This window comes from Oreochromis aureus, linkage group 7 (genome assembly GCF_013358895.1).
Source record: "Oreochromis aureus strain Israel breed Guangdong linkage group 7, ZZ_aureus, whole genome shotgun sequence".
In the NCBI taxonomy this organism is placed as follows: Eukaryota; Metazoa; Chordata; class Actinopteri; order Cichliformes; family Cichlidae; genus Oreochromis; species Oreochromis aureus.
The window spans coordinates 30,055,239-30,075,498 of record NC_052948.1 but is presented as its reverse complement, the minus strand read 5'-3'; the positions used below and the strand labels follow the sequence as shown (position 1 = coordinate 30,075,498).

Here is a 20,260-nt window from a genome sequence, read left to right as displayed (position 1 = left end):
GAAATCTTCTCAAGTGAAATACAAAAAAACATGGCTTTTTTACAACAAAGATATTATGAGGTAGGAGGTAAATCCGCAAAATTACTGGCCTATAAATTAAAAAAACAACAATCAGAAAATACAATATATAAAATAAAGGACCCTCAAACAAATAATATTGTGTATAAATTGGAAGACATTCAGTTAGCTTTTCTAAAATTTTATAAAGAACTATACACACAACCTAGAGTGGATGTTACAGGAATGATATCTTTCTTGGATTCACTTTGCTTACCAAAGCTGAATGAAAACCAGAATATAACCTTAATTAAGGACATATCTGAAATTGAAATTAAAAAAGCCATTTCAAAATTAAAACCTAATAAATCCCCAGGCCCGGATGGATTCCCATCAGATTGGTATAAGGAAATGAAAGAGTTATTGATTCCCTTGATGAGAACATCATTCAATTATATTTTAAAGACGGGAGTAATTCCCCATCTTGGAATGAGGCTTCTATTTCCTTAATAGCTAAAGAAGGAAAGGACAGGCTTGATTGTGGAAATTACCGCCCTATTAGTGTTCTTAACCAGGACTATAAGATATTCACATATATCCTTGCCAAAAGAACTGAAAATATTCTTGCTCAGATAATTAGCTTGGATCAGACTGGTTTTATTAAGCAGAGAGACAACGCAGGATAATGTTCACGAACATTACATGTTATTGATTATGTTGGAAAAATAAAATTCGATGGTTCTTATGAGCTTAGATGCTGAAAAGGCTTTCGATCGGGTTAATTGGAATTTTTATATAAAGTCATGGGCAAGTTTGGATTTCATCAATCGTTTATCAGGATTATTCAAGCACTATATAAATCACCAAGGGCAAGAATTAAAGTTAACGGGGCACTCTCTAATGTTTTTAATTTACAGAGAGGGACACGTCAGGGTTGTCCCTTAAGTCCCTCACTCTTTGCTTTTTTTATAGAGGCCCTGAGTCAAAGTGTTATACAAAGAAATAATATTACTGGTGTCAAGATCATGGGTCGAGAGCATAAGATATCCTTGTTTGCTGATGATATTTTGATTTACTTGACAAATCCGAACATTACTTTCCCCAAGCTGCTATCACTTCTGGAGACCTTTGGCTCACTATCAGGTTATAAATTAAATATACTGAAGACTCAGATATTAACTTTTAATTATAAGCCAAATCAGGAAATTAAGTCTAAGGTCAATTTGAACTGGGAGTCGGAGTGGATGAAGTATCTTGGAGTAAATATTACTAAAGATCTCTCTAAGTTATATAATGCAAACTTTAATCCTTTGTGTTATAAAATAAATGAGGATATTAAAAGATGGAACTTATTACCATTTTTAAATTTTGAATCACGTATTGATACAATTAAAATGAATATTTTGCCCAGGATGCTTTATCTGTTCCAAACACTCCCAGTTGAAATAACTGATAAACAATTTCAGGAATGGGACAAAACAATCTCTAGGTTCATATGGCAGGGGAAAAAACCACGGATTAAGTACCAAACTATCCAGTTGGCTAAAGATAAAGGGGTTGGGGTTCCCATGTTTGAAAGATTATTATATTTCAGCTCAATTTAGGATATTAGTGTGTTGGTGTAATGTAGACTACCAAGCGAGATGGAAAGAAATAGAAACAGAAACAGAGGCCTTAAAAGATTTTCCAATTCAGGCAAGCTTAGGAGATGTGAGACTTATTAAAAACAAATTAATCAAGGAAACCAATGGATTAACTTGCCTTTAAAACTTTGGTCACAATTTCTTAATAAGAACGATTGGAATGAAGAGGCCAGGATTTTAAGATGGTGCGCTTATGATCTTGACTTTTTACCCAATAAGTTAGATGCAAGATATAAAAATGGGCAGGACAAGGCTTAATGGCATATTGTATGTTTTATGATAAGGGAATTCTTAGGGACTTCCAATCACTAAAAGATCAATACCAGTTAAGCAAAACGGATTTTTTAGGTTTCTCCAAATTAGGCATCACATACATAACTATATACCTAAAAGAACAGATCTTTTCTTTCTTCCTGTTTTGAATATATTTGTCAAGGCTTACCAGGCAGATCCTGGCCTCAAGGTGATTTCTAGATTGTATAAGGGTATACAAGAGGTTAAGAAGTGGAATACTGCCTACATTAAAAAAAAAATGGGAAAGGGAAACAAATACAGAAATTCTAAATGATATTTGGTATCAGCAGTGTGTTTTTCAGTGGAGAATTTCTAGTTCTAATATATGGAGATGTTTTGGTTGGAAGAGTCTCTGTAGGTTTTTATTACCCCTGCACAAAGTAAACATTATTCTATTCACTCTAGCTGTTGGAGAAAATGTGGGGCCCAAGGAATAAAACATTTCCACTTGTTTTGGTCATGCCCATTGATCAACACTTTTGGGTATCGATTCATTCTGAGTTACAGATCTTTTTAGCATGCAACTTCCCTTTAATTGGGATGAACTTTTGTTTGGATATTTATACTCAGTGAATGTAGATAAAACGTCCAAGCTGTTGTATGGTATTCTGAGTCTGGCTGCCCGTAAGACTATTACTAAGAAATGGCTTAGTGTGAAAATTCCATCACTTAATGATTGGTATGAGATTGTTTATGGGATGTTTAAAATGGAAAGAATTACTTTCATTAATAGACTCCAATATGACATATTTAATGATATTTGGGATAAATGGAAACATTACATTTTGTCAAGGAGACCCGATTTTGTTTGAATCTCTGTAATTATGTATGCCATATTTCTGAATGGTTATGTGTATATATGTATATGTCACTATGTATGAGTGTATAGGCGAATACATATGTATGTAGGTATGTGTATGTATGACTAAGTATAGTGTGTGTATACACACTAGATGGTACACCCGTTTGTTTATTTTTGATTATTTGATTATTTTGGGTTATTTGTGCTCTTATATGTTGTTTAAAAATAAAAAAAATAAAAAAAAAAAAAAAAAAAAAAAAAAACAAAATATGAAAAACTATGATTCATCAGGCTTATCAAATTGTTAATGTTCCATCCTGTATCAAAGTACGGTGTCCTCAGTGTTATTATGTGTGCATTACATCTGCATGTTGAGGTGTAGGAAAAGGTGTGGAGAGCAAACACAGTTACAAAGAAACAAATGTTATTTGATATTTCTGACCCCTTTAACCGCCACCTTCACCTGAAACAGTATCTATGTGATATAAAGTGATAACAAGAAGGCAGAGATGAATGAGATGAATGAGATCTCCATTTTCATATGCCTTCAGATGTCATGATGAAAGTGAAACAGAAATAGGAGAGGCAGAAGAGGGACCATAAGACTACTGAACAATATGATTGCCAGAATTTCAAGGTGGATGGCATTTCAGCAGTAAAAACTCCACATGTCACAAAAAATGCTTAAAATTATTCCACACCACAAGTTATTAATAAACACACTCCTCCCATTTAGCCTTATTGGAGGTTGCGGTCTGGCCTGCTTGATGTATGGAAAGAGTCTGTGGCTAAACACTGCATTCTGAGACTGTCTGAGAGCCAGGTCTTGGTGAAAATTAGGGTTCAGCATTCTCTTATTTCGCACTGTGTTGTAATCCTGACTCTTAGCTCATCCTGTTTGTTTTCTAGAAACCGTATGTTGGCTAGCAAGAGGCTGGGTAGTGATGGTCAGTTAGCACAACATTTTAGCCTTCCTGGGGGGCAGAGGGCAGTTGTGGGAGCGAACCAAAAACTGTAGGTCTGGTGGCATAAAGCCAGGATTTCAAAAGATTGTGTGAGTTGGTGGTGTTCAACAGTACCTGTCTGTTGTATCATTGCAACACATGGCATTTGCACACTGTAGAAAATGCAATAAACAAAAGAAATAAAGAATAAAGCCAGTATTCAAGAGTGGCACAGAGAAACACTTCTGCCTCTGGGAGGTACCACAATAGCTATTAAGTCTAATAATTAATTAAATAATTTAATTAAATAATTATATGTCATGTGGATTCTATCAGTTTCAAACTAGCAATCACCCTGCTTTAACCAGGTTTTTGTAAGGCAGAGTAAATCAATCTGTTCATCACTTATTAATTAATTTACTAACAGGGGCAGGAAAAAAAACCTCTCTCTTCAATGTCTGAAGCATTTGTTCATTATTTTTGATTTGTTTTTGGTGGTCTGGTATGTTGCTCCTCACTGTCACCCAGGCAGTCTGGTTTCCCCAGCTGTTCAGGGCAATCAGCCAGAAGAGAGATGGCCTTACCTGAGGTACCTCCACACTGAATACAGGGGCCTGGGAAGCTGCAATATGACCTAGGATGCAATTGATAGTCATTGAGCCTCCACTCAAAGATAAAAATGGGCTAAACGTATTAGAAATATCGTTATTACTAAAGAAAGCAGAGGAGTAACGATAAATTTGACACTATGAGCACAAAAGTGCAGGAGGGGCAGGTGGAAGACGATGTGAGTGAAGTTGCCCCCAAATTCTTCATACCCAACAAAAGTGGATTTGCTGGTTTGTGCTGTTTCTGTTTTAAAGATATTTATGAACATGTAAAGGTCAAAAGGTCAAACAGGCCCCCCACATTAACCAAATTTAAAAAAAATTGATGTCAAACATTTGCAAAAATTTTCATTTGTGCCGTTATCATTTTAAAAATATTAATAAAATTTCTAGAGGTCATCCGAGGTCAACCAGCCCCCCCACATTAATGAAATCAAACAGAATTGGTGTCAGTCAACTGTGCTACGTTTGTGCTGGTTTGTGCTGCTAACATTGTCGTTTGTGCTGCTTCTGTTTTAAAAACATTAATAAAAGAACATTTCTGAAGAAATTTAAAGGAGCCTGCCAGTTGGTGCATATCAGTTGGACCCGAATTAGAGATTCTGTTGACCAGTTAGGTCCAGCAGGCCTCAGGTTGGAGCATCAAACAGCTTACAAAAACAGCACAAATGTAGCACAAATGTTTGACATCAATTGTTTTTTAAATTTGGGTAATGTGGGGGAGCTGGTTGACCTTTTGACCTTTACATTTTCTTTAATATCTTTGAAACAGAAGCAGCACAAATGACAATTTTTGCAGCACAAACCAGCACAAACGTAGCACAAACATGTGACACCACTTTTGTTGGATTTGAAGGTGTGTGTGTGTGGGGGGGGGACTTCACTTACATGAGGAGAAGCCATGCTGGTAGTCACTTGGCTACAAGCTAGGCTAGCAAATCCCTGAAGAAACAATAAATGAACACTGTGAATAAAATTAGCAGGTGATTCAGCAAAGACTGTGCGTTGGATAAAGCATGTAAGGTTTACACTATGAAATGAGTCATTCTCTATAGGTTTTTAATTAAACAGATAAGCTCCACAAAACACCACTGTGTGTTGTAAGAGGAAAAGGAAGTAGTATGACACTGCAGTGAAAGCCCACACCATGTACAAGCACCAAGCGAGACAGCTCTGATGACTTTCACTGCTTCAAGTCCACCGTCCTTACAAAAGGAACATTTGAGAGCATCACTTTGACCTGCTATGGAGGACTGCTACAGAGTGGGCTCAATACTTTTACTGTAAGCCAGGATCAGAGAACTTCCTGCAGCACCACCTCTCACTAACAAGTCACCAACCAGAGACAACCAGCAGCCTTCACACTGTCTATAATCTGATTTCCTGTTAAATCTAATAGAGGAAAGATATCAAGGGAACTAACTGATCAGGAGATAGACGAGGAGCAGTGGCAGCTGTATTAACTCTCATCCACTGAAGATCTAAACCACAGCCCTGTGCAACCTAACTGGAAAACATAAAACACCATAATATTTGTTGCTATTCACACAGATGTTTAATACAGTGGCCTCAGCAATTCATCTAAGTGACTGTTGGACTCAAATGGCTTTTGAGTCTAACAGTGTAATTGAGTTCACTTATCATTTTAATCAGACCCTGTTGCTCTGACTTAAGAACATTTGACAACATTTACAATAATGAACATGCAAAAAAAAAATAACCGTCTGTCTGCAAAGTGCAACTGTTAGTTTAGTAAAACGACATTTTTAGGTGTGTGTTCACGTTTGGTGGGTGGGGATTCCCCACTGTTCTTTCACTTCTAATACAATAACTGTGCAACTGATAGTTAGGTGTAACAACATTTCTAGGCTCACTTTCATTTTCAATATGATGGCTCTGAGCATATAAACAGGTTGAATTCTCAGTCCTCTACTCTTTCTGCTTCCTGAAAATCAGAGGGCCTCCTGACACTAACAGCACAGGTAAGATCTTTTCAAATGTTAGTCTCAGGAGATTAAATTAGTGATGAATTAAAGAGAGAGATTATTTAATTGAAAAAGACAAGAAAAGCCTAATTTCATTTATTCTCCTAATTTAATTCCAATCATCCGAATGAACAGGGCAGATTTACCAATGAGGCAGCAGGTATGCAGATTCATGCCATTAAAATCTCGCAAATGTTTTAACCTATTTAAAAATCTGCATACTTCAGTTAATATATTCAAGATTCTTTATTTGTCACATGCACATTATACAAGTATAACTAGCAGTGAAATATAACCTGACCCACTCAAAGACTTGTGCAAAAGGGGGGAGAGAAGAAGAACATTATATATTATATACATTAGGTGAATGTGCAGTAGTAGCGTTGTATGCAGCAAGCAGGTGAATTCTGTTCTTCTTTGTGTTATTAACTGTTTTACACAGAAGCAGAAAAAATAGTATATATCTGTTTTTGTAAACTAGAGAGCCGACTGTGACCTGACTGTGTAGATCTCATTCATCAACATGGCAACGTAAGTATGACACCGAACAGTTAAGATAAAACTCCAGCTTCATGTTTATGATTGTGTTCTCTCTCTTATACACACACACAGTTTCTATCCCTTCTTTATGCTCTAGTGAATTTTGAATTCCACTGATTTTCAGAGGTAGATGGTATGCAGTGCTTTGCAAATTCATTAGACCAGCTGTCATAAAAACAAAAAGGCCGTTCAGCTTCATGAAATGTTCTAATGTGGACTCACTGCTTTTTTAGTGAGTTCTCAGCATTTTACTAGTTTGAACAGGAATTTCAAACAAATTTATCATTTCAGAAATTAATCAAGCGTAACATTCAACCACTAAAATGAAAGTTTTCTACTCTCTACTATTCAAAGCGCTCTATACATAATGCCATATTCACCCATTCACACCAGGACTGTCCTCTATGCTTTTAAGTGCTTATTACAATTCACAAACAGAGCAGATGGATGCATCGGAGAGCAACTTTGGGTTAATATCATGCCCAAGAATATTAGGCATACAGACTAGAGAAAGCCAGGGATCAAGCCACCAACCTTCCGATCACCTTCCTGCTCTACCTCCTGAGCTACAGCCACCCCTTTGTAATTTCTTTGTCTTCAGGATCTGTTCTCCAGGGATCTGCAACTAAATAACTGTAATCTGGCATTTTAATGAAAATATAATAACATGCTTTACTATTTTTTCTGCTTCTGTGTAAAACAGTTAACAACACAAATGCATTTTAGCATTAAAAATGTCATTTTGATAAAAGAGCTCATACATAATTAGCAATACTTTTAATTTAGAGCAGCTGTGGCATAAACCCTATGCTGTTTGGTGGTCTAATAAATCTGTTAAGCAGTGTATTTATCTCTAATGTCAGAGTAACAGAGATCTCTGCAGCTCTGGTGGAGTGCAGGATTCATCCAGAAGAGTTTCAGTACCAGCAATAATATAGATATTATTGCTTGCACCCATTCACCGTCACAATGTTTTCAGAGAGAAGTAAAAACTGTGTTACACTGTTTTTAATTAGGACCATAATCACTCATTTGCAGTGGCTCTGCCAGGTGAAATACACTGACTAAAGAAATCATCAGCAAACAGAAAACACTCCCCTCAGTCTGAGGCTCAGGCTGCTGGCCGACTTTATTCTCTACTTCCACTTCTTTCCACTCCTGCATTTTATTAACTTTGGTCCATCCCCGAGTCATATTTCTGATAGTTAACAGACTGAGGTTCATTAAGGTTTGTTTCTTCTTTTGATATTCACGCGTAGATTTTACCACAAACAAACGAAAAACTGTGATTAAGGATAAATAAATAAACAAATATTTAATGATATGCTTTCAGTTTTATATGTATTTCCTTACTTTTAAATTACTATTGTTAAGGTTCAAATATTGAGGAGGAATCCAAAATAACCACCACTGATCCGGCCGTGTGCAATTAGACGGCATTTTAATGAATACACGCAGCGTGGAGCCAATACTGTGCAGATTTCAGTATTGAACTATGTTACAATAGTCAGAACAAAGGTTTTATAGGGTTGAGAATAGTACAGCCCCTTTCTTCTGTTGTCAGGCAGACTCAATACAGCATACGTCACTTCAAAACCACAAACGTTCTGTTGACAACTTTTAACATGGTTTTAAAAAAGAACATTGTCTTCGGCTCGAACCCAGGTGCTTCCTGTCACCATCCTGCCCAGGCTTATCTTCTGGAACATCAGGTCCACGTTCTGCACAAACTGTCACATAGGCAGGCAGTTTTGCAGTCGCAAGCAAAACATAATTAAACTCTTACCTATATAAATGAGTCTACCTAATATGTGTGTGCGTGCACGTGCGGGGGCGCGTGCGTGCTGTGTACTGCGTACGTGTCATGACCTCTCTAACTATATGTGTCTGTATGTGTGTGTATGTGTGTCTCGCCCTTAAATGCTCTCTCATCTCACCCTTTGCACTTCTGACCTTTCACCAGAACAGAGGCTCATCCTTACATGTAATAACCTAACTGGAACTATATATGTAATCTACTGAATAAATGTTTTAATCAAAAGCCTCTACTAAATAACCTGCTCTTGGCTTGCACTCAGACTCTGCTTTCAGTTTCACTTCTGCAAAAGCATGTAACTTCAAAAACATGTAACTTCCTGTTGCTGCAGCTCAGTTTTCTCACCCACTGAAGACTTCAGTGTAAGAATATAAAAACATTCAAAAGCCTTTAAAATTATAGATTCAACTCAACAGTTTAAAGTGGTTCTTACTGGACTTGTAATAAAGACTAACATAATACCAATATATTTGAACATATGAATGCATCTGGATGCAACATCACTATTAATAATGAAATGGTAATGATGATTATAAAAATAGCAGCAAATACTAGCAGTAAAATATCCTTTTAATCTCTACACTATTTATTTATGTAGTAAACAACATATTCTTTATTCCACGTCACATTTAATAATATAAATCTTTATTACTATTTATTCTCCTGTTTTAAAAACCTTTTTGTTTAAGTTCATGCTGTAACTTTAATTTCAAAGAAACTCTGAACACATTTTGTAAAGAGATTATTTAGTCCATTGAACATTTTCTTAGTACATTAATGTAAATCAATGAAATCATAAAAGCCTTGTTTTAGTTCTGACTGTTTCTTATACTGGATACAACAGGAGTAGGTGAGATAAGTCCTGATATAAAATCAGCAGAGCAGTTGCGTCAACGTACAGAACAACTTGATCATTGTGTTTTCAGAAGAACCCTGGCAGAGACACTCATCAGGAGTTGTTAGATTCTAGTTACAAACAGAGAGTATTACCATTGGAGGTGATTCAGAAACTAATTTAAGCTGCTGGTGAGGAGACTAGTCTAACTCTAACTGCCTAAATCCAGATGCTGATTACACTAACCTTTGATGATGCAACACACTCGCAGCCTTGTAGTTAAGTACAATCAACAGCCACATCTGTTCATGGCAGCTCTCCTCTTATAGATCCTCGTTCTTGGTAAAATAGTTAGTTTGTACTTTATAAGCCAGGAAAAAAATACTCCAGGTATCTGTTAATTTTAGGGATTAGAACAACCTCTATGAACCATTAAAAGATATAATACTAAGTTTTAAACTTTAGTGGTAAACAAAGACTCAAAATGGAATCTCCATAATCTTGGACTCTGAATGCAGATAGAAATGTTACTGATATTATCTATTAAAAGTGTAAATGTGAAATAAGTAATGTTTTACTTTTGCTTTTAGGATCAGTAACATCTCCCCCAAATACAAAGACATCATCTCCAAAAGTGTTCAGATCCGTTCAGGACCTCCTGCTGTCTACCAGCTGAGACCAAAGGAAACAAAGATCGGTTCTCTGACTAGAAAGACTGTCGGTGAAAAAAACATGAATAAGGCAAATAAAAACATCTTACTTGTGGGAGAAACAGGAGCAGGAAAATCTACTCTGATCAACTCTATGGTCAACTACACCATGGGAGTGAAGTGTGACGATAAAGTCTGGTTTCAGATCGTAGAGGATGAGAAGAGAAGTCAGGCAGAAAGTCAGACATCAGATGTGATCGTGTACGAGATCTTTGGTTTTGAAGATGAAACTCTGCCCTACTCTCTGACCATCATCGATACTCCTGGATATGGAGACACCAGAGGGACTGAAAAAGATGACATCGTCATTAAAAGGTTGTTTGAATTATTTCGAGCAGAGGATGGAGTTCATGAAGTTCATGCAGTGGGTCTGGTGATGAAGGCAGCTTTGAATCGAGTGAGTGACCGACAGAAGTACATCTTTGATTCAGTGATGTCTCTCTTTGGAAAAGATGTGGAGAAAAACATCGTAGCTCTGATCACACACTCAGATGGAATGCCAGCTAAAAATGTTCTTGAGGCTCTTCAAGCAGCAAACATTAAATGTGCCATAAATGAGAAGAACCAGCCTGCTCACTTCCTGTTTAATAACTGCCTGAACACAGCAATAACAGAGGAAAATGAGTTTGGTTTGGACACAGCATGGAGGGTGACAGAGAGGGGAATGAATCAATTCAAAGTCTTCCTGGAAAAACTCCTCCTCAGAAACTGAAGACAACGGTCGAAGTGTTGAATTCACAAATCAGACTGAAAGCATGCATCCAAAACCTGCAGGAGAGAATCAAGTTCACGGAGGAAAACAGAAAGAAATCACAGAGACAAAAGAAGCTCTGAAACTACATAGAAAGGAGATGGAGAATAATGAAAAGTTTACTGTAGAAGTTCCAGAGTACTACAAAGACAAAAATCCATTGATGGTGGGTGGTGGGGCTTAGGTTTTTTTATGAAGGAGCTGTCTGCTGTACAGTCTGTGAGGAGAACTGTCACCATCCTGGATGCACAGTGGCCTGGTCTGCTGGAAGCTGTGAGGTCATGAAAAATGGCCGCTGCACATCATGTACCAGGAAGTGTCCAGTATCAGCTCATGTGAAAGAAAAGTGGATCTATGTGACCAAGAAAAGGTACGTTAAGAAGACCAATGAAGACATGAAAAACAAATATGAAATGAATAAAACTAAAGGTCAGAACAAGCAAAGCCTTTTTGAAAATCTTGAAGAGGAAATGAACAAACTGACAGCAGAGAAGTCAGAGTTACTGGATGAGTCCTACCAGCATCTTGTCAGACTGGAGCAGATCGCTCTGAAAACTGATTCAGCGTCCACTCTTGACCACTTGGACTTCCTGATTGAGAAGATTAAGGAGGAGGAGGGTGAAGGAGACTCAGAGAAAGTCGTTAAACTGGGGGAGATGAAGAAGAGAGTGGCTGAAGCAAACAAATCAGGGCCAAACATTTTTGACAAACTAACAGCATATGGGAAAAAGAGATAAGTCCAGTCCTGAAATCTGATCTTCTTTCATCTGATTGATACCTTGGATTCTTCATGTGTGTTCATGCTCTCAATGACTGCTTGAAATATTTCTGATGACTCAGACCGAGTGGAAACGTTTGGATCCTTTCATGTTGGACTTGATTTGTTCAATTTCTCTATATTCTGTTCTGACTCCTCAATAAAAAAAACAACAAACCCTAAATTTAACGCTTTACAGTCTTTTAGGTCTATCTCTGAAAGCCAAAAGCTAAGCATGTAGCTGAACTTTGCAGATTTCAGTAATTTATGTAATTTAATAATAAACTATTAACTTTAACTAAGACATAATAAACCTTAGAATAAAACACTTTTACAACATTTAAAAACACATCTATATCCAGCTTTAAGGATCTAAAAAGATTTATTTCACCTATAAATATGTTTAATCAGATTAAATAAAATCCCAGAACTTAAATTATTCTCTGTTTTTGTCACAATCTGTAGCTGCAGATTGTGGGTTTCTTTGTAATACAAGCCAAACACAGACCACAGGAGACAAAGCTGTACTCTAACCAAGGGCGTGACATTTATTAAAGCAGATAAAAGGAAAATGAACAGAAACAGGTAATCACTAGAGATGATACCACATGGAACAGAAACTTTAAGGAAAACAGTGGAAATACTATGCACAGCTCCACCCTGTGGTGGAACACACCTATTACAACCAATAAGAAAACACTTTTCAGTCTCTTTGAGTCAGATTATTGAATATCTTTATGTGGTGCTCTGAAATGTTCCTTCTGAGGAATCAAGAAGCTGTACAAGGGAAGCAGTGGCAGTCCTCAGGCCAGTCGGACGTCTCCTGTGACTGAGATGTGATTAGAGTTCCCCTGGTTTATTTTACAGTCATATTTCTCCAAATTTCCATTGTCGCTGTAAAGTTTCCACTCTAGTTCATAATATATTTCTACAGAGCGTGACTATCCTCTGTTTGCTTTTTAAATGACTTCAAGGGAACACTTCATACAGTCCAGGTCACAGTCTGATGATCCTTTATTCACACACTTCATTTGTTAGTCAGTGTGAACAGTACAGGCTCACAGGGTGGAAGAGCAGGAAGGGGATTTTATTTTCATTCTCTTTAATTGTAGGAAAAATTTCTGAGTTTGTTCTTTATCTCATTTGACTCTGTTCAGCTGACTTAGATGGCAACATCATACCTTTTTATCCTCTTCAGGAGCGACTCTGAAGATTCCAGCAATGAGAGCTGGTATCTGATTGGTCACATTCAGCACTTATAAATATGTAGTTAGAACTCCTACACAACAGCACTTCCACCTGCAACAGCAGCTAAAATCCAAAAGCTGAAGTCAGTCCTCCAGTGAATGAACGGCCTCCTGCTCCCCCAGTCCTCCTGCTGTCCTTTGTACATCTGTGGCCTTCTGTATTTCTTTTACATCTTTAGAAATCCTCAGAAACATTCTTACACTTTCTCTCAGTGTTTGATTTCTGCTGTCAAACTGCTGGCTGGAAGATGCATCGTTAATACGTTTGCTCATGAAGTCCGACAAACTAGGAGGCAGGTCTTTGCTTCCTCTTTTTTTAGGAGCCAAGGACATTTCGTGAAGTTTCCTTCAAACTAAAAACTTATTGACTAGTTTTCCTCTAGACAGTCTGATGAGCAGCTTGACCTCTGACCTTTTGGTTTGGATTGTGAATCAAACTCTGGTCAGTTAGACTCTGCGGACACAAGCAGAAACATGTTGTTTTTACAGGGTGACTGTAGGTGAATCAAACACATCTCGGACTGGAAGAGACCAAACTGTAGTCTACAAATTAAAATCTGTGTGACGAGTGAAAGCAGTGAAAACAGTTCCAGTGTGAGACTGTGTGTCACTCCTGATGAAAGACCATCATTAGTACAGGTTAATGAACCTTCAAATTCATTAACCTCCACAGTTTCAAGATATTTCTGTTATTTAGAGTTTTTTTTTCTTCTAATATTCATCTTCCTCTTTGTGAAGGTTGTCTCTTTCTCTTCTTCTCTGGTAAAATAAGTAAATGCTGTCACCCAGATATAATCTCTATTCGACATCATGGATTACATTTATTCACATTATGTTCCTGGAAGTGTTTCACAATAAAGGCCTAGATAGTAAATGAAGGCTTTTTGTCCTCTGAAGCTGCTGGGGGCATTTAATGCTATATTTACTGGTCAAATGAAAGTTACTGTAATGTCTGTTTATACCAAGCAGACTTCCCTTATTGATGATTTTATATATTTCGGTTGAATTTTACTGAAAATTATTGCTTCATATTTATTAGGAAAGTTTTTTTCTTTCTTTTTTGTTGTGCAGTTTTAGAAAAATAAACCTGGATTAAATATACGCTGGTGATGGCTGAACTTCAGCTTTCAGTTTCATCACTTGAAATATTTTTTCCAGTTCAATTATGTTTTATTTATAATGCTCCAATTCAAGGTATATTATATTCCAACATTAAGACACTGCAATAACTAGATATGCAGTTTGAGAGTGAAGTTCTTAATTGGTGCTATGATAGAGTCTGATATGCTGAATTATCCTTCACAAAGCTCAATATAGCGCCAACACCAGGTGAGAACCTGTCTCTGGAAGTGAAAACAAGTAAATTCATCTTAGGATCAGTTATTTTAGTTGAGCAACCAAACCTGTTAGGTGGGTATGAAAGCACCACTGGCCTCTTCCTGTGATCTGATTTCAGTAAACCTTGATGTGACATTTGACAGTGCTTTAAAATTTGATCAGCTCAGCTGTGTTGTTAAGATGAGCTTGATTCAACCAAAGCTCTCACCACATGACTTTGAGAGAGTAATTCAGACTTTTCACCTCTCATTTTAAAGTCTTTATATGTTTTCTCTGATCAGTCTTTACTTCAAAATTCAGCAGCTCACCTTCTGAAAGAAACAGTGTGATCACATTACACCTGTAATGGCGTCCTTGCACTGGCTTCCAGTTTATTTATGATTCAGTTTAAAATTTGATTATTAATGTTTTTAATAGTCTGAATGGTTTGGTGGAACGTTATTTAACAGAACTGTTGAAACCCTACAATCCTTCACTGATGTCCATGAACCAGCTGCTCCTGGAGATTCAGAGATCCAGGTTTAAAATCAGAGGCTAAGGAGGCTTTTCAGTGGTGGCTCCAAATCTTTGGAACAACTTACCTTTTCAGATTAGAGCTGAGCGGGCTCTCAGTCATTTTAAAACCTATTTGTTTTCGCTCACTTTCAGGTCTAGTGGAGCAGAATATCCCACGTTCACAGTTTTATTTACTTGTTTTATTTGATTTGTTATTTTTGATTAATTCGCTGACTGTTTTTACATAACGCCTTTTTTGTATAACTTTGGTGTTTGTCAGCATTTTGGCCACTGGAGGCTGTTTAACAGTGGTATCTAAATAAACTTTGACTTTGATAAAAACCAGGGTTAACTCTTGTACCCAGATTGTTTCTTGTTTTTGCAGTGCAGATTTTGTTTTGTTTTGGTGTTTTTATTATTATTTTTCACATTTTACGTTGTGCATACTTTTCAGGGTCACTTGTGAGCTTTTTATTTTTTCTCTCCTTCTGTGTGATTTTACAACTGTTTCACGATGCTTCGTCTTTGTGAGGAAGCAGAAAGTATACAGTGTGTGTTCAGAGGTTTGACACTCTAATGGGAACACTTGTATTGTAAATACATTGTAACTCTACTCAGCATAAATGATTAAAAGAAGGGGTGTATTTTAATGACAAATCAATCACATTCTGACAGAATTCCTTATGTGATAAAGCAATAAATGTTTCTCACTGAATTCAGACTGATATTTGTGCTAAGAATTTATCTTTATCTATAAATTCCTGAGAAATTTGTGCTGAAAGTGTAATCTATGGGGAGCTTTTAAACCACATGGTGCATAAATCAGAAATAACAATGATGTATTTTTAAGCTTAGTCCAGTAGATATCAGAAAGTATCGCAGTGATAGAATGTATTAAATGCACTAGACTAACATAGAATAAAATACAATTTAAAAAATACAATTTTACCGTCTGAGATGAAAATATATATGAAAAAAAAAACATATTATTTAAGCAGAAAAGCTCCTGAGCTCAAATTCAGCTGGTACTTTTTGGGATTCTGTAAACAGCTGATAAACAGCTGGCCTTTATTGTACATCATCTGTCTTTGTGTCCTGCATGTGGGTCCTTTAGCTTACAAACCCTGACAGCAACCGTGTTTATACTCAGTCCAAAGTGAAATTATTATTTAAAAAATTTAAAATTATTTATTTTGATCATGTAAACAATATACAGAAGTTCATTTAGCAAAGAAAAGAAAAGAAAATGCTTTTTCAAATAAAACAAAAACATTTCAGTATCACTTCACCTGTTGTGATTCAGGAGTGGGAAGAAGTGCACAATGATTTTATCCCACCCCTTCAACTCGTAAGTTATCAGTTAATATTTATATTTTACTGATATAACCTGCAGTAACAACAATCAACATATTTCTAATATAACATATACAACAAATAAAATACAAATTACTGTCATATCATTATCTGTGACTCCAAAACAAAGCCAATACCTCCAGTTTTGAAAAGTTAAATGCACAGATATGAAAACTTGCTTTCACACAGCAGTGATTCTTGTCTGAACGTGTCCTGAATGTAAGACTTTGGTGTAGTTGGCAAAAAGCACACACACATAGTTCAGGTGCAGAGATGCAGAACATGAAGAAACTCTGTTTACTGATTTTTGCTGAGTGTAAAGTTACTGTAATCACATTACATTGTTTCTGTTAAACTCACTGATTGCATTATAATCACAATTATGCCATTATTTGCATTACAAATGGGCTTCAGTTATCTGCACAACAACAACAACAACAAAAAATAAATGTCTTGTTTTCCTGCACATTCGTCTACAATCAGCTGACATTAGTTCATGTGCAAAACTGAAAATGGTGGAGTGGAGATATAACCATTACAAGTATGTGATCACAAAAGTGTCCACGCCAAAAGCAGCAGAGAAGAAACTAGAACGATGTTAAAAACATCTTTACATTTGAAATTTACCTTAGGTTAATACAAATTAGAAGCAATAATTAATCAAATTAGCAAATAAGAAATATCAAATCCCAGATTACTGTTGGTCCAACTTTTCATATCTACAGAGGTCAACAGATCTGGATGTAAAAATCCCCATTTAACACACTAAGCATGTGCAAAGTCCCATCATCCCCTCACACGGTCACTCTATCGCCACCAAATGCTCATCCTTCAGTTAAAACCACTGATCAGTCGATAAAAACTGCACTCAATGCTGTGCTTCATACATCAGGAATAAACACAGATCTGCAGAAAACTAATCAATCGTTCAAAGCTTTGCATTAATTTCCAAATTAAGTTTGTGCTGCTTCTTTAACAGGCAGAAATCCTACAATGTGAGTCCTTCCAGCCTCTCTCTCTCTCTTACCTACTTAGTTTGATATCATGAGTTTATTCTCACCTATTTCTCTGCAGAAGCCATGAGTCTGAGTATCTCAGAGGAGTCACTCTTCAAGATGTCAGAGCACCTGAGAAGTTTTCATCTTCTACCGGCATGAACTCTTTCTGAGAAATCACATCACGTCAGTGAACAAGACTGAACATGAACCATTCAGACAAAACGTCACTGCAGAACGTCAGACCCACGTCAGCAACAGTTTCAGTCAGTTAAGATAAAGAGAGTACAACCTCCATCAGTTCCAAGGTTTCATACATGAGAATATAATTTATCCTCAAGTAAGAGAAAATAAATCATCTGGTTTTAGTTGGCCTTATTTAAATACCACCTCAGATTAGCAGTAAGACAACATAAGCTGAGATGCTTCAGTGTGTGCAGTGAAATATTCACTGAGATTGAGACTTTCAGTCATTCAGTTTAAGAGTGACTGTCATGGTCGGCTGGGGGAGCAACATCACAGACCAACAGGCTGAAGAAACTGGCTCTGCGATTGGCTGTGAACTGGACACTCGAAGCTGTGGTTGGAGATGATGTCACTGAACAAACTGTTATTGGTCACATATAATCCTGAACACCGTCTGCACCACTTACTGGACAGACAGCTGAGCTCCACCTCTAACAGAGTGATTCAACTCTGCCACTATAAGGACACATAGAGGAAATCTTTATTTTCCACATGCCAGCACATCAAAATGACAAGCTGTAAAATAAAGTGTATCTGCCTATCAGAGAAACATCTGCCAGATAATAATAATACACAATATGTTATTATATAGTATTAGATTCATTTTTCAATGTTTATTTCTTTTTGACAACTGAACATCAAAGAACATCCTACAGACAGCGAGAAAAGCCAAGAAAAGACGATCAGCTGGCAGCACAAACATAGCACAACATAACACAACGACCGTAGTGTAGTACAGCCCACAGCCCAAATATTGATGTTTAATTATAGCATATTTAGGGTAAAACATTACACTGAACAAAGGCTTATGACAGAAACATACACCTCTCTCAATAAAGATTCTGAGCTTTATTAAAATGATCGCGGTGAGTTTGAGTTTCTCCATAGTTCAGTTTGCATCAGTTCTGTCTGTTGCTGTGTTGCAGCCTTCAGGATGATCATTAGTGAACGTGACTTTAGTCACAGGAAGCCTGAATAAAGGAGGAGTTACACTGGAACATCTCTGCAGCAGGAAGAGGGAAGATGAGAAGCTGATCTCACTCAGACAAACATTTCATTTTTACTTTAGAGGCTGTTTATTCATTTTTTACTTTGAAACTCCAGCCCCAGTAATGAAGAGATATTTTTATCCATCCTGCAGGAAGAACTGATGTGCCGAAGTCTGTGGGATGATCTGTTTGTAGTCCATCTACAGGAAGTTGTAGTTTCTCCACATTAACCACATTAACAAAATGCTCGCTGAGCACCAAACTGCTTGTTTCCTTTGTCTTAATCAACTGAATGAATATATGAAAGTCTATGAAAGGGTGAGGAATATAACATTCGATTTATTAAGTAGCACCAACACACACAAGGCAGTTTTAACTTTTGATTTCAGTGAGCTCATTTTTTCTACACCTAGCTTTAGTTTTTAGTTCAGTTCCAGTTTACTTAATAACCTTGATCAGAGCTGATGCACATTAAAAATACTCAGAGAATTGCATTTTTTACTCCCAAAACTCTGAGAAAAAGATGTAAAACACACCATAAACTAGTCTGAAGGTGAAAATGTGGAGGGGATGTTTAACACAGTGTGTATGTTTGTCACACTTAAATTTTTCAGATGGTCAATCAAATTTAAATATTAGACAAATTAAGTGGAAAAATATCCAAACCTGCCTGGCCCTGTGTAAAAGTGATGACCTTCCGCGGATTGGCCAGCTAACCAAAATTATTACAATTAAGTCAGACCACAGTGTTTTTTCCCAATAGTCCTGGGGATCATCAGACCAGTCTTTGTGTTCATTTTCCTCAGCAGTGGGTTTTGACTTGTTTTTGTCTCTGCCTTTCAGGCCATTTTTGCCCAGTCTCTTTCTTATGGTGGAGTCATGAACTCTTAATTTTAACTGAGGCAAGTGAGGCCTGCAGTTCTTTGGATGTTGTTCTGGGGTCTTCTGTAACTTCTTGGATTAGTCCTCACTGCGCACTTGGGGTAATTTTGGTCAGCTGGCCAACCCTGGGGTCATCACTTTTCTCACAGGGTCATGTAGGATTGGATTTTTTTTTTCCATTAATAACAAATACCTTCATTTAGATTTTGTGTTTACTTGTATCTTCGTGTAATATTTAAATTTTTTGATGATCTGACACATTTACTTTTTGTATTTTATTTGGTTAATTAAATTAATTTGTAAAAATCCATGGAAAGGTCATTTTCATGGTGTTTATGGAGTTTTCTCCAGTTTCCCAAATTTTAAACAAAAACTCAAGAACGCAGCTTTTCCAGTGAGATTAAAGAAAGTCAGTGAGAATCACAGAATTCAATCAGGTTAAATGTGGAGTAAAAAGCTGCTTTGAAGCAGTTAAATAAATGTTGGAGATCAGCGGAGAACACAGTTGCTTGAAGACAGTAAAAATATTTGCAAAAATGCATGAAAAATTGTTGCTGCTTACATACAGCCAATTTTGATTTTTTCAAATTAACCTTTTTGTAATATGATTTAGGGAGCAAACAACCAAACGGCTCAATTTATTACAATGTGGACATAACGATCACCTCTTCACTGGGGTGAAGAATTTGGCCACTGTGGCATGGAGGTAAAAGAATAAATCAAATTACACATCATATTCATGTCCAGACGGTATTCCTCTTATGTTCTGCTTTGAAAACTTTTGGATTTAGGGATTAAATTAGTTTCCATGTTTTCCTTTCTTCTCTTACTTTTTGTGTGTGATCAGGACAATTCTGGAGAAGATGGGCCTGCAGGGGAAAGTCACCCCCTTTGCAGGCCAGAAACAAATGGGATGACTTTAAAAAAAAAAAACATACAAAGTATGTGTGTTATCAAGAAAATAATTCTTAAGAACACGAGTTAATAAATGTGCAATTACTAAGAGTTGTTATGTTGTTTTTATTTGTCTACT

General features: G+C 36.7%; 2 protein-coding genes and 1 long non-coding RNA gene across 3 annotated transcripts; 2 read left to right on the top strand and 1 right to left on the bottom strand.

Moving 5' to 3' along the window:
* The first annotated feature begins 6,191 nt into the window (after positions 1-6,191).
* LOC120440996 lies at positions 6,192-10,959 on the top strand. Its single transcript, XM_039614574.1, has 3 exons — positions 6,192-6,270; positions 6,755-6,804; positions 10,055-10,959. Exons 2-3 carry the CDS (start codon positions 6,797-6,799, stop codon positions 10,884-10,886), a joined length of 840 nt encoding a protein of 279 aa, XP_039470508.1. The 5' UTR covers positions 6,192-6,270; positions 6,755-6,796; the 3' UTR covers positions 10,887-10,959.
* On the top strand, positions 10,930-11,858 carry LOC120441075. The gene is made up of 2 exons (XM_039614742.1): positions 10,930-11,063; positions 11,110-11,858. Exons 1-2 carry the CDS (start codon positions 10,930-10,932, stop codon positions 11,660-11,662), a joined length of 687 nt encoding a protein of 228 aa, XP_039470676.1. The 3' UTR covers positions 11,663-11,858.
* Positions 11,859-12,205: 347 nt separating this feature from the next.
* Positions 12,206-17,274, bottom strand: LOC120441225. Its single transcript, XR_005613892.1, has 2 exons — positions 17,176-17,274; positions 12,206-13,383 (listed from the first exon to the last, which is right to left on the bottom strand). It is a non-coding gene; the product is annotated as an uncharacterized LOC120441225 (long non-coding RNA).
* Positions 17,275-20,260: the final 2,986 nt, after the last annotated feature.

Bases quoted from the DNA above. Each gene is read 5' to 3' on its own strand.
- LOC120441075 (XM_039614742.1), top strand. From the start codon at position 10,930: ATGCATCCAAAACCTGCAGGAGAGAATCAAGTTCACGGAGGAAAACAG. The intron at 11,064-11,109 runs GTACTACAAAGA...GGTGGGGCTTAG, and splicing joins TTTACTGTAGAAGTTCCAGA to GTTTTTTTATGAAGGAGCTG.